This window comes from Symphalangus syndactylus, chromosome 12 (assembly GCF_028878055.3).
Source record: "Symphalangus syndactylus isolate Jambi chromosome 12, NHGRI_mSymSyn1-v2.1_pri, whole genome shotgun sequence".
Lineage (NCBI taxonomy): Eukaryota > Metazoa > Chordata > Mammalia > Primates > Hylobatidae > Symphalangus > Symphalangus syndactylus.
The window spans coordinates 100,346,482-100,360,514 of NC_072441.2; the positions used below are offsets into that span (position 1 = coordinate 100,346,482).

The 14,033-nt window shown below is 35.5% G+C and overlaps 1 protein-coding gene across 10 annotated transcripts in view; it reads left to right on the forward strand.

Annotated features, from left to right (window-relative positions):
* The window catches only part of DNM3 (dynamin 3), a 607,865-nt gene that overhangs the window by 501,083 nt on the left and 92,749 nt on the right, over positions 1–14,033 (forward strand). Inside the window, exon 17 of one of the 10 annotated variants that reach the window (XM_063627327.1) lies at positions 6,195–6,206. The exons of the other annotated variants lie outside the window; for them this stretch is intronic. Coding sequence (XP_063483397.1) covers positions 6,195–6,206 — 12 coding nt within the window. The remainder of the gene's footprint in view (positions 1–6,194; positions 6,207–14,033) is intronic. 10 annotated transcript variants of the gene reach the window in all.

Below are 14,033 nucleotides of genomic sequence, written 5' to 3' on the forward strand. Positions count from 1 at the left end.
CTTATATTTACATTCCAGGTGCTTACTTCCAAGCTGTGAGGTCTTGGGCAGGTTACCTAGCCTTTTCACATTTCAAGATTCTCATTTCTGAGATGAAGATAACAGTAGTCTTTTATAGGGCGGTTGATAGGATTAAATGAGATAATGCAGGGAAAGCATTGAACAGGGCAGGTACAAGTAAGCACTATATTTTCGTTTATAATTATAATTATTATGATTCTTATTATGAACATTTTCATCAAAACTACTTTCTTTAACAGCTAGGGGAAGGTTGAAATACTGTGAATATTATCATATAGCCCAGTGAGATTATAAATACTTTGTTATTTTCTATCTTCCAAATATGCTTGTATGCTTGTTTATCAATGTGTGTGTGTGTGTGTGTGTGTGTGTGTGTGTGTCTGCCTTAACATGCAACTATAATGTTTGTGAAAATGTTTTGTTAAGTTATGATTTTGTAAATTAAACCTATTTTAAATGCACTAGACAAGTTTGCCATTTAAACAAAAATAATGCTTAGCCAGGCACCTGTGATCCCAGCTACAAGGGAGGCCAGGAGGATTGCTTGAGCCTGGGAGGCCCCGGCTACAGTGTTCATGCCACCACACTCCAGCCTGTGTGAAAGAGTGATACCCTGTCTCAGAAACAAAATCAAAAACTTAAAATGAATCTCTTATGAGGGAAGAACTGTCCTCGAAAATCAAAGTTATCCATCTCCCAGTAAACTGGCTGGATTTTTATGTATCCATAGCTCTACATCAAAAAGACAAAGAAATATTTTCTATTTTTAATTAGAATACTCAATTTTAAACAAATCTCACAACACAATGTTTTGATGCTTTTTATATCATTTTTATTTGTTTATCAACGCATATTTGGTACAATTGCTTAGAAGATCAAGACAAAGGAATTTTTAGTACACACCAAAGGCAACACAGGATATTAAATTAAGCAGTGTGCGATGATGTTGCCTTTTCTCAGTTTTTATCATAAACAATATTTGCATTTCTTATTCACCATGTAGTCCTGCAGGTCATATTACATAATTGCTTGACTTTCAGATATTTAAATGGCAGCTAACTGATGAAATTAACTAGAATGCTTATCTAAAGTTTCTATTTTGTGAACATTCACTTGTATTTGGGGGAAGGAAATTATTTTTAGGTAGTTATTCCTAATTTAGAAAGACTTGATGAAGTCCGAATAACCTAATAACAGATGCCTCCATCTATGTAAATTTTTAGAATGCCTAAGTAGTGTGATTTTGCTTTCATATCAATAAACCATTGAGTCTACAAATCAGTCAATTGCTACCCTAATAATGAAACATTTATGTGTCATGCATGGACATGAGTCTAAACTTACAAAGTTCTGCTTTCTGCACAAGATACTTCTATTTTGACTGGAAAGAAATCTCTATATAGATCATTTTTAAAAATTGTGTAAGTTTGACATCATTAGATAAACAGCCATAACCCAAATTTGAATGAAATGCTGTGTTAGACAGATTTTATTTTCTAGTAAGGTTACATATGCGCACTTTTAAAAATACATTCTCGCTATATATTTTTTTCCATCACGTCCAAGTGATGGAATGGTTTTATGTCACTCATACCAAAATCTTCTGCTCCCCTATTTCTTTTGTCTCTTAAGTTATTTATCTTGGGGTTTTCTAAAATTTTATTCTTTCTTTCCCTTCCATCCCCTTTCCTCCCTTCTTTCTTTCCCTTCATCCATCACTATTAAAGTGGACTCTAGAGATTCAAAGATTAAAAAGATGAAATTCCTACTTAATAGGAATTCTAAGCCTAGTGAAAGAGAAAGACACAAATAAATGCTCTACAATATGATAAGAACTACAGTGGATATGTGTATAAAATACAACAGCCCTACTATTTTTCCATATGGATTTTCTAATTACCTTTATTCTCTTTCACCTTTCTGGATCCAAAGCAAAATGTAGCATTTTTGTCTGAGCAGTGGCATCTATGGCTCTAAAATGGAAAGGAGGAGTCCTGGATTCAGGCTACTGACTTACTCTGTGAATTTACACATAACTTCCTTTGAGCCACAGATTTAGCATTCTACCAGTCACCTATTTCTGAGCAGCCACAATATTTTAAAACTATATTTAATCTGAATTTGGATTTAGCAGAATTTTATTTTTTCCATTTCTATTTTCTATGGTCACTAAATTGAAATTACAACCATGGTAAAATTTGATATCATTAAATATGTAGGACTTTATCCAGTTGCAAAGTAAAGATGTCTCTAATGTAATTAATTAATAGTTATTTTCACTGATGAGACTGAAATACAATCAATCTGTATTGTGTGTGCGTGTGTATCAGTAGTAAGAGGCCACGATTAGACAACTTTTAAAAGATTATTTTATTGACACATGTACGTAAATTTTTCCTACATATGTGATTATAAATAAAGGTGAATTTGATTAAATATCTAAAGAACATGATATAACAAACAACTGACTTTTCTGGCACAGTTTTGTTGGCTTACAATATTTAAATTATATAAAACATGAAAGAATTCCAAATTTAAATTCCTTGAAACATAATGTGTGCCATGGAATGAGGTAGACTTCAAGTCAAATCCAGTCACAGTTGAATCCTGAGCCTGCCATTTACTAGCCATGTGGCTCAGGCAACTTACTTAACCTTCCAATTGTTGATTCTTCTCTAAACTCAGAATAATGCCTTCCTCAGAGTGACTTTATAGGATTAAATGAAGGTTCTTCTGCATCACAACTAGTTCAGTGCCTTCAACTGGGTGAATGTGTTCAATGTCTCATAGCATTTATTTATTTATTTATTTTTATTATACTTTAAGTTCTGGGATACATGTGCAGAACGTGCAGGTTTGTTACATAGGTATACGTGTGCCATGGTGGTTTGCTGCACCCATCAACCAGTCATCTACATTAGGTATTTCTCCTAATGCTATTCCTCCCCTAGCCCCCCACCCCTGACAGGCCCCAGTGTGTGACATTCCCCTCCCTGTTTACACTGTTGGTGGGAGTGTAAATTAGTTCAGCCATTGTGGAATGTAGTGTGGTGACTCCACAGGGATCTAGAAAAGGAAATACTGTTTGACCAAGCAATCCCATTACTAGGCATATACCCAAAGGATTATAAATAATTCTACTATAAAGACACATGCACACATATGTTTATTGCAGCACTGTTCACAAGAGCAAAGACTTGGGACCAACCCAAATGCCCATCAATGATAGACTGGATAAAGAAAATGTGGCACATATACACCACGGAATACTATGCAGCCATAAAAAAGGAGGCATTCATGTCATTTGCGGGGACATGGAGGAAGCTGGAAACCTTCATTCTCAGCAAACTAACGCAGGAACAGAAAACCAAACACTGCATGTTCTTAATCATAAGTGGGAGTTGGACAATGATATTTTTATTATTTAAAATCATTGTGTCCATGAAGCTGTAATTCCCAATTAAGTATTACTTCCCTTCTCTTAGGAAACTGTCAATGGGATTTGGGTGTGTGAAGGAGAATTTCCCATCTATTGGCTAAGCAAGCCGAGTTGTTTAAAGGGAAATCTGATGGACTCTGCGGGGATAGGCCAGCCTCCATCAGTCAGTCAGGAGTGAGCAGAGAGGCTGTCAGGAGCTGAGAATTCACAAGCCTGCTCTCAGATGCCCGCCTACTGGTAGGAAGTCTGAAACAATGTCCTGGAAACAAATTTGGTGCAAATCCAGTTTTGCATATTTACTGTCTGACACCTCAGAGTTTTTAAAGAGGTTTTATTAGCTGTATATATAAGTGGTCTTCCCCTATCCTATCGTGTGTTTTTCTTAAGAGATTAAAAATGATGGCAAGAAGTGAATCACCCTGGAACTTCACTATTCCTTCTGAACTCAGGACTGTCCCAGTCATAACTGATGCTTTTAGGTCTGCTTTGCAGATTGAAACCACTTTACAGTGAAGTCCTTTTGAAACTTCAGAAATTCCACTTGGACAAACTCTGAAAGTGAATTTTTCTCTGTGTCAAATAACAGGAGAAAAAGTCTCTGCGTTATTGTAGGAGAAGAAGAGGAATGGCCACAGACCTGCATACATATTTATTAAAGTGCTGATGACCCCTCATATGCATTTTTTCAGCAGTCTAATAATACAAGACTTAAAATGCCCAGTAGTTAGCCCCCAACACATAACTTTGTTCTTAGCATTTTCAGGAGAACTTAGAAGAGCTACATGGCCAATTCTGAAGAGTCTTAGTTTTTCTTCAATGAAGTGCTTTCAGGGATCAAAACATAAATTGCTGCCACACAGAGTGGTGAAGGGAATTATAAAGCATTTACATTTCACCATTCATGACTGTTATGCCTCTCTCAGAATAGACAGTTGGGAAATGATTGAATGAAACAAGAAATGGCCAAGCCACACCACGTCCTCCGCTTGTGTGTTTCTTGTATTTAAGGATTAAGGCCTCCTACCCTGTGACATCATTGTTGCCACTACAAACAGAACCATCTGCCATCGAATGGGGAAGCCAGTCATTCCCTAATGTGCAAAAATACTTGGTTGAACTCCTGAAACTTATTTGGTAGATCAAAAGCTGCACTGCTGTGGAATGCAATAAACTCCATCTGTTTGAGGTATTTTCAGCAATATTGCACTACTTTGGAGAACCAGGGTCCTATTATTCTCTAAAATAGGACTTTTATTCCTGGTAAAATTCCCAGTGGGAATCTTTATTGCCTTATTGAACAGTTGGCATCATTTTTGAAAAGGACTCTTTTTTTCCCTTCATTCATTCTTATGCCATTATTTATGTCTCAGATAAGCCAGTGTGTTAACGGTTATATCATGGCAACTCACAATGCCAAGAAACTTCTCTTCACTATTTTATCAGTGTCTTTAAATTTATGTTTTCTTTATTAAATATGATGGTCCCTGGATTAGGCATTTCCATAGAGTCATGAATTGGCATTGTTTTCCAGAAAACACACTCTCTTGGGATCATTACCTTTCCGCTCTCCAGAAAATATCTGTATACATTATTTCCCCCCCCACACCCTCAACTTAAAACCAAATGCCAGATCTGCAGCCAGACCTGTGACTCCGCCCTGTTCTAGTTCTCCACAGATGCACACACTTTACTCACAGCTCTCTTCCAGCCTGTGTCTCAGCGAGAAATTCCTTCTGGGCCCCTTTTGTGAGAAGAGTTCAGATCTGTTCCCGGCCCATATCCCATCACGTCTCCCCCACAGGATCTGACCTTGTGAGGACTCGGGCTGCCCCGGGAGTAATGAATCACCATCTTATTTTTTTAGGCCATATGTGAGTTAAATTGTTTGATATAAATCATACTCTTGCAGCTCAGGGTTGAAACAGGAGAGCCATTTGCCCTGCCGCCTGCTGCTGGCGGTTCTGTGTCTTTACCCAGAGTGTCGCTTTTAGAAATGACTACATTTTTGTGACTAACCTTTCCAGACTCATTTCTTGAGTGTAGACTCGTGTTTGTTTTGGCAGCATCCCCACTATACACTCCTTGCTTCCCATGCCAACCTAAGGCAAAACTCATAATTTACAAAATAAAGGAATGGTCCAGATGGAGGTCGTAACTTGGTCTGCTTACCCTGTCTCCCCAGAACCACCCACTCCTTTCCTCTGCTCTCTTTTCCTTCTTTTTTTTTTTTTTTTTCTACCTTCTTTGAAACCAAGGATGCAGTGTTTGTTTAAAAATGCACTGGCTGATGAAATTTTCCACTGCTTGGCATGTTGGAGGAGGAGCTGTCAGGAAAGGGCGAGCCGGCACACAAAATGCTCTGCCTTCCATGCTAACAGCTCACTTCTTACTGATTCAAACCAATTCTTTCTGGCCACGTTCCCATACCCCAAGTATTCCAAATAGAAAGAAAGGGGGGAACTGTCATAAGTTTCTGCTGTTATAAATGTATGATTTCATGTAACCTATGTGGATTCTCTGACTTGTCCATGAGCTCTGGATGCTGTATTTGTATGTATGAGATGTCAGTGAATAGTTAAATCATTTGTTTTGATTTCGCTCTAGCAAGAAAAACCTCATTATTTTATTTTATTTTTTTTTAATATCCAAAGTAGAAGAAAAAAACCCTCATAATTTTAAAATAAATTTCTGTTTAACGTATTTCTCTTTCTTTTCCTTGCGGCTACATGCACAGGGGAACAACAAAGTAAGTTATTTGTCCTCTTGCAGCTCTTCTGTCCCCCCAGCCCCTGCTCCACTCTTGCATGTCTTGACAAGAGTGTTCCTGTGCATGCTGGAATGACTGTCATCTGTTACAGTGCATGAATTATATGGGGTGTGCAAATTTGGGGGAAAATGTGCATTTGCACTACCATAATGGCTGTTCTGTTTTGACTTTTGGGAAGGGAAGCATTCTATCCTTCAGGGTTGGTTATTGGCTAGTTCAGAGAGGTTGACATTATAAGGAAAGAGCTCCCACACTAAAAGATTTTGAAGATTTAATAATGAGGACTCTTCTGCAGAAAGGGTACAGCAATCGGATGAAATTCAGTGCAGCTGAAGTTTTTGACTAAAAATCAAACCTCTTATGTTAATGTGCAGTTACAAAAACCCCAGACTGGAGTCTTAAATAGCAGTATGGCTGGCTTTGTTGACAAAACTGAACTAGATCAGTGTTCTGGCTTTGAAGGTGCCTTAAAATGGATGGAGGAGGGTGGGGCAACATTTCACTTGGCTTCTGTGCCCTTGATGTCTTCCAGCTGGATGGAAGCAGAAGAGTGTGGGGAATGTAGGGGGTGGCCGAAATGTGCGTGATAGCTTTGTGAAACCAGGCAACACACAGGAATGGTGGAAATCATTTTAATGTTGTTATAATAGATCAATGAGCAATTTAATAGTTCATAGGGTTGCTAGTTTGTTTAAATTTTAATTCAACTTTTCCAAAAGATTAGAACTATTTCTCACTTATATTAGAAATATAATAGTAATGTAGTTTGAGAAGATGGTCTTACGTTTAGTTGGGCAATTTGTTTTCTTATTTTTTCTATGGAGATATATTAGTGCTTCATCCTACCAGGTGGCCCACTTAAAATGGGCCTCATTGAATACAATAAGAATTGAAAAGAATCTGTTATATAAGAGTTGGCTGGCATATTCAAACCAGCTGGAATTCATCAAAATTTCTGTTCATAAGCCATACATATAGAATGTAAAACAAATGTGGGAAATCTTTTGCAGTTTAATTTGATGGAATGTGCTATTATGGAATAAGTTGACATACATGGTTGGTATTGAAAATGTGTCACTTTATAAATTTATATCTTGATATAACTGCTTATAACCCAAGTAATAATATTTAATAAAGTATTACCAGAAAAGCACAAGACAGGCATTTGTGAAGGAGTAAAGAGGTGAACTCAGCCAACTTATAGTATGATTTTTAAATACAGCAGGTAACTTTTGAAATTGATTAAAGATTTCTTCCACAAAGTCATGGCTAATATTTATAACTAATTCTACCACTCTTTGAAAAGACATTTGGAAAAAATATAAAAACCAATATTTTTAGTTCTTATACCATAAAATATACTTCAATTATTGAATAGTACGTGTGTCGAATCCTGGTCACTTGCATTTCACTGAGTCTCTGTCTGAAATTTCTTGTACTGCATTTCTTATTTGTAAGCAAAACAAAACAAAACTTTAAAAAGTACCCTGGACTAATTGTGAGTGTGCTAACAGGGAGCCTGTGCATGGTGAAGACCAGGGAGCCAGCTGCTGACATTTTGGGGGAGGTGCTAACTCTCAGACCACTCAAGAAGCATTTAGGATTTATCTCTTTCACTAGTGGATTCACCGATAAGTTAAGAACATTTGTAAAATTCACCCCCCTCACACACACACACACACAAAAGAGACCCACTTCTCCTTACCAGAAGCCATCCATTTGTTGTGTCCTATTTGGTTAAGTTCTTCTGGATCCAAAAAATATTCAGTTTAATACAGTTTACTGATTTTCAAGTCACTAAATACAATGAGAAAATTCAAAAATTTAAAATTACGGCTCATTAAGGGTTTCCCTAGGATGATGCAGAAGGCTCTTCAGGGTCTCCAGCTGCCCTCGGTCACCATCTGTATCTGAACACTTGCGCATGTGCTATGAGGACAGCTTTGGGTGCTGCTTAGAGGGCGAGTGTTAGTTGAAGAGTATCAAAGATGCAAGTACTTACTGTTTTGATTTCGAATTAAGGAGTGAGCACTTTGGAGGTGCTGGTATTTATTGCCCCGTGCCTTATTTTTAATTGTTTGTTATGAATAAGTGATAGTTTGTGTAAAATATAATGCTTATACTTTTTAAATATGATCATTATACTGACCATAGACTCTGGCATTAAAAAAAAACCTCCTCAAATCACAAACAGTACATCTGCATGTTATTTTCCTGTAGCTTAGAATTTCAGTATAAGTGGAAAATACTGGAATACAAGCTGTGCTGTCTCTGGAGTATAGATCTGGATTCTTCAAAAGGAGAATATGAGATTCCTTTTTTCCTCCCATGCTGGAATGCTTGTTCTGAGTTGTCCCCAAGGCAACATACCTGAATTGTTGCCTGCCATATACGTGAGCCAGCTGTAAAGTGTGACTCATTTTAGACTTGCAAAGGCTTATTGTTTATGTAGTGCATGGCACTTTATTATATATGCTATTAACCAGACTCTAAAGAAAATGAAGTCTGCTCAAATTAAGGTTTCCTTAGATGAGCAGGACAGATTCATCTTTCCACATACATTAAGTGTAGTGCACACACATGTGCACTACATATAACCTGGGGTATATGGAACAATCCTGCTATTTGTTTTCTCAATGACAGCCAAATTTATCTGCTTCATCCATCTTTAGACTATATTTAAAGTTTGGGAGCTAATCTTCTAAACTCCAAGAAAACTAACTTCTACAATAGATGTGCATTTAGATTCACATTATGAATGCATGATGGAACAAAACATCAAGGTTCACATTCTTCCTGCACAATCATATGTATGTTGTTATTTCTCCTTGAAAAGCAAATTTTCCTTTTGTGAGGAGATCACAGTTGCTCAGGAAAAATTTTCCTTCCAGGCCTGTTACTTATTTTTCCCTTTGAAAATGTTTTCGTGTTGGCATAGTGATTTCCTAAATTGCTCAGGGTAGAGTCTATTTCCTCCTAAGATGGGTTTCCCTGGACCACAGATTCCAAGTCAATGTCTTCATTAGAAAGACCAGAATCCAGGACACCCTGAGTCAGTTCTGGGAATGTGAACAAATATATACAGAAACAGGGAGGTTATTTTGTTTTTTAAACTTGTTTCTTGAGTACAAATGTAAATCAGAATGTTATTTTCAGAATGGAGGCCTTAGGTAAAAAATTAATCTCCATGTTGTGTCTTAGAGACAAGCCATTTGATTTCCTTTTTGAATGTGATGGCTTCTCTTGGTGGACGATTTTAGAAATTTCATAGACTTTTAATTGAATTTTTTATTAAATACTTGGAGTTTCAGTTAAATATTTTTGATATTAAATTAAGCAAGTTAAAGGTAGAGAAAATCTTAACATGTAAGGAATATAAATATACCAAAAGCCCTAAAAGTTTTTAACAAGGTTGGTATAGATACACAAATGAAAACTAAAATGAATCCTAGATTCAGAAATCAATGCTTCAAAAAGTTTTAGGTTACAAGGAAAAGCCACATGTAACCTTGTGCCTTATGAATCTTTTGTTGCTTTTAAAAAAGAAATTTATAATCACTTAACTTCAGTATTGTTAAACTAAAGGACTCTTATTTATATTTTCTCCCACAGAATTTAAGGCTGACTGTATTGCTTAGAGAGAAGGATCATTTTAAAGGAGAAATAGAACAGAAACATGCTAAAACAGAATTTTAAAATTGCTAATTAAATTCTAGTTAGGTTAAAAGCAAACATTTTATACATATTGGAGGGCCTTGATATTTAAGAAAAGAAGAATGAAAGGAAAATCAGATGAATAACTGTTTTTACAACATTTAAGAAACACTTTGTCTGGTGATTTCCTAACACGTTCAGCAAGGCCAGTGGACAAGGTCAGTCTTCATTCGTGGGAAAAGTGGTTATCACTGGGAGTGATTATTTTGGTGATCCGTTGGATTCTAGCACTCATTTGCAAGGATAAAATTTACCAAGTCAAATGGCACCAAAGTATATATATTGAAAGAGCAAAGATATTAAATCCATATTAATTAGTTATGCCTCTTTACACCAAGCCCTCAACTCCTAAATTATTATCCTTGGTCATATGTGAGAGAATATAGATAGCCACTGAAAACTCGCCCTCACAATGTGAAAATGTCTTTCTGATGATGCGTGTTATAATCATGGTGAATGAAAGGAACAGAGAGTACAGTGTCATAATGTACATTTTCTTTGTATTATATTAAATGCATGACCAAAAGTCAGAACACTTTAAGCAATTTAGGTATGGTCAGCTCAATTATTTTATTTCAATAATGTGTGTGCCTTCCCTGATTTTCTTAGAAAACTTTAGCCAATGCATGCCTTGGGGTCTAAGGAACACGAACCCCCGCCCCAACCTGGTTAACTAAATTTATGCATAACCCAATAAGGACATCATTAGAGTTAAAAGAAAGGATGAATATTCCCTAGCCTCAAAGTGTTATTTTAGTTCCATGTGAATATAAAAAAAAAAAAAATTGTTTGTCAATCATTGCATCACCAGTAAACCTTTGCTTCTGTTTTTGGCAAATCAGCCTTAAAAGAGCATTGTTAAAGCCTTATTTTTGAATCCCCTCACTTTAATAGTAAACTGTTGGGAGAAGGGACAGTTTAATTGAGGGTAGAAAATTTCTAGAAGCAAATTGGAATCTATATTATGTTTCCAAATTTATTGATCATGCTAAATAGACTATAGAGAAGCAAGAATTGATCTGCTGCTGCTTAGAAAGCTTATAGTAGATTATAATACAGGGATTTCTTAAGGGTCATTAGGGCTTGTCTATATATTTGTATTTTCTCTGTTGGGTCAAAAATGAAGTGACTTCTCTCTAGTTAATAGGAAATAATGTTTAGGACTTCATAGCTATTTCGACATATTTGCTCTCACATATTGTAGTGTACACATTCCGATATTGTAGACATCTCCTTTCTGCATGCTTCATGATATTTTTAATGGAACTGGTTTAACACTGCTCCAAAACAAAAGTCATTCATACCTGTTTTGAAAGCATGATATCTGGATAATGAAAATGTGGCACATATACACCATGGAATATTATGCAGCCATAAAAAAGAATGAGATCATGTCCTTCACAGCAACATGCATGGAGCTGGAGGCCATTATTCTAAGTGAATTAATGCAAGAACAGAAAACCAAATACCAAATACCAAATACCACAGGTTCTCACTTGTAAGTGGGAGCTGAACATTAAGATCACATGGACACAAAGAAGGGAGGAACAGACACCGGGGCCTACTTGACAGTAGAGTGTGAGAGGAGGGAGAGGATCAAAAAATCTCCTATCAGGTACTATGGTTATTACCTGGGTAATGAAATAATCTGCACACCAAACCCTGTGACATGCAATTAACCTATATAACAAACATGCATATCTACCCCCGAGCCTAAAATAAAAGTTAAACAAAAAGAAAACATTTTATCATGAAGTATGATTTTATTCATTCATTTATTTATTTATTTATTTACTTTTAGAGACAGAGTCTCGCTATGTTTCCCAGGCTGGTCTTGGACTCCTGGGCTCAAGCAATCCTCCTGCCTCAGCCTCCCAAAGTGCTGGGATTACAAGTGTGACCCATCATGCCTGGCTGATTTTAAATGTTACCTTGTGATAAGCATTGTTTTGAAATTTAAACCCTTACAGAGTATTTCTATTAAAAAGTAAGAATTTTTTTTTTTTTAATGTTAATGTGGTTATGGTACCGTATGGTAAAGTCATTCAGAATCATTGCAGTAGGGAGGGTTTTAAAGCCTTCTATCTATCTTTGGCAGATCAACTGAGCAAAAACCAAGATAAAAAAGGATGTGAATGGTATAAGAAATAAGTGAGATTCAAAAGATATATATGTGCATATTTAAAGGATATATGAATATTGAATGTCTGGTAAAATACAGAAAACTAGAGCTGTATAAAAAATTTTAAATGTAAAAACCTATCTATTTACAAGTGAAAAAATACATTCCAAAATAGATCCAATGGAAATTAGTATTTAACTTACAGACTATTTGGAATATAATAATAGTGAAAACACTATACAGAATACAACCAATACTATACAAAGAGAAAAATTAATTTGAAAATGAATTATTTGTTTAATGGAAGTCAATAAAATTAGAAGATTGGAAAGAGCAACTGCAACCTGATGAAAGAAAGAAATTCATTAAGTAAAAATTAATGAATTAGAAAATAGCAAAAGAAAAACAAGAAAGCTTAAACTACATACAAATTTAAAGCTTTTGTATGAGACAGTAGAGTTAAAAGGCAAAAGACAAACTAGTAAAATACTTGAAGCATATATGACAAAGGATTAAATATTCTCAAAATAGAATTAGTCCTATTCAGTTTATTAAAAAAGCTAAAACAAAAAAGCAAAACAAAGCAAAGAACACTACCTACTAGGAAAAAAGGAAGGGGGCCAAATCAATAGAGCATTTAGAAGCCCTCCCATCCCCTGCAAAAGGACTAATTAATATGTGACAAAAAGGTTCAATTTCACTAGGAACCAAGAAGTGTAAATTAAAACAGCCAGCCAGACATCATGATTGGGCTTTCAGAGTAGGAGATATGAGAAAGAAGGTCGTGTGATAGGTGGTAATGAGGAAGCCGTCCTCCTTGTGTACCATACATGTTGCCGACTCTGCATGTAGCCTCGATGGAGGCTAGCTTGAGAATCTGCATTAAATGCCTTGGTTAGGCGCAAACCTTATGGCTCAGCAATTCCACTCTTAAAAGTTTATTTTTATCAAATGATTCCATAATTGTGCAAAGAAATTTGTTCAAAGATGATTTTGAAACATTGTTCATAATTACCAATGTTTTAAAACAGCATCAATATCCATCATACAAAATTGGTTGAATAGAGTATGGTATATTAATTCAACAAAATGCTATAAAGCAAAGCATTTTTATCTTTAAAAATATAAAGATATATATATAGAAATTTTCATGATAAATTAACAAAACATTGTGCATGCCATAGGTAGCATAATTCCATTTTACTTATAAAATTTTACATAGGATGAAATATATACATATATGTTTGCACATAGAAACTACCTATTGTGTACTATGCTCACTACCAGGGTACAAAATACCCATGTAACAAACCTGCACATGTACCCCATGTATCTAAAATAAAAGATGAAATTTTAAAAATAAAGAAAGAAATTCTGGTGCAGAATTTACACCAAAATTTTAACAGCATGGGCAATATTAATTTGTGGTCCTGTGTTGTTTTCTCATTTTTATGTGATAACCATCCTTTGTGTAACTTTCAAAAAAAGGTTTTGAAATACACAAAAAAATGAAAAAGAGGAAGATACTTAAATGGAGGATGGTGAGAAAGAAAGAAAAGTATAAAATGATGAAAACAGAATTATCTAGGAGGAGAAATATGTACCATAAAAGAAATAGATTAAACTTTACAAGAAAATAGATTAACTTTTATATGAATGTCAAAGATACGTGTGGAAATTAAAGTGGAAACTAAACATCTGAGACTCTACAAGCTTGACATAATTATGTAATTGTGTTTATTATGATTATTTTTGTTGTGATTATACAGATTTTGTTACCTCTTTTCCCTTTACTCTGCCTGTGCAAATATGTTATTTTCCTCACTGAATTGCATATTGTTGAAGGACTATATTAGGAGTCTCCAAATGCTCACATTCCCTCATTCATTGCCTATTGCTTTCAATAGTGTCTTTGTTTCAAATGCTCAAATTCCATGAGATGATGCCTCCCCATCTTCCTGGACCAATCG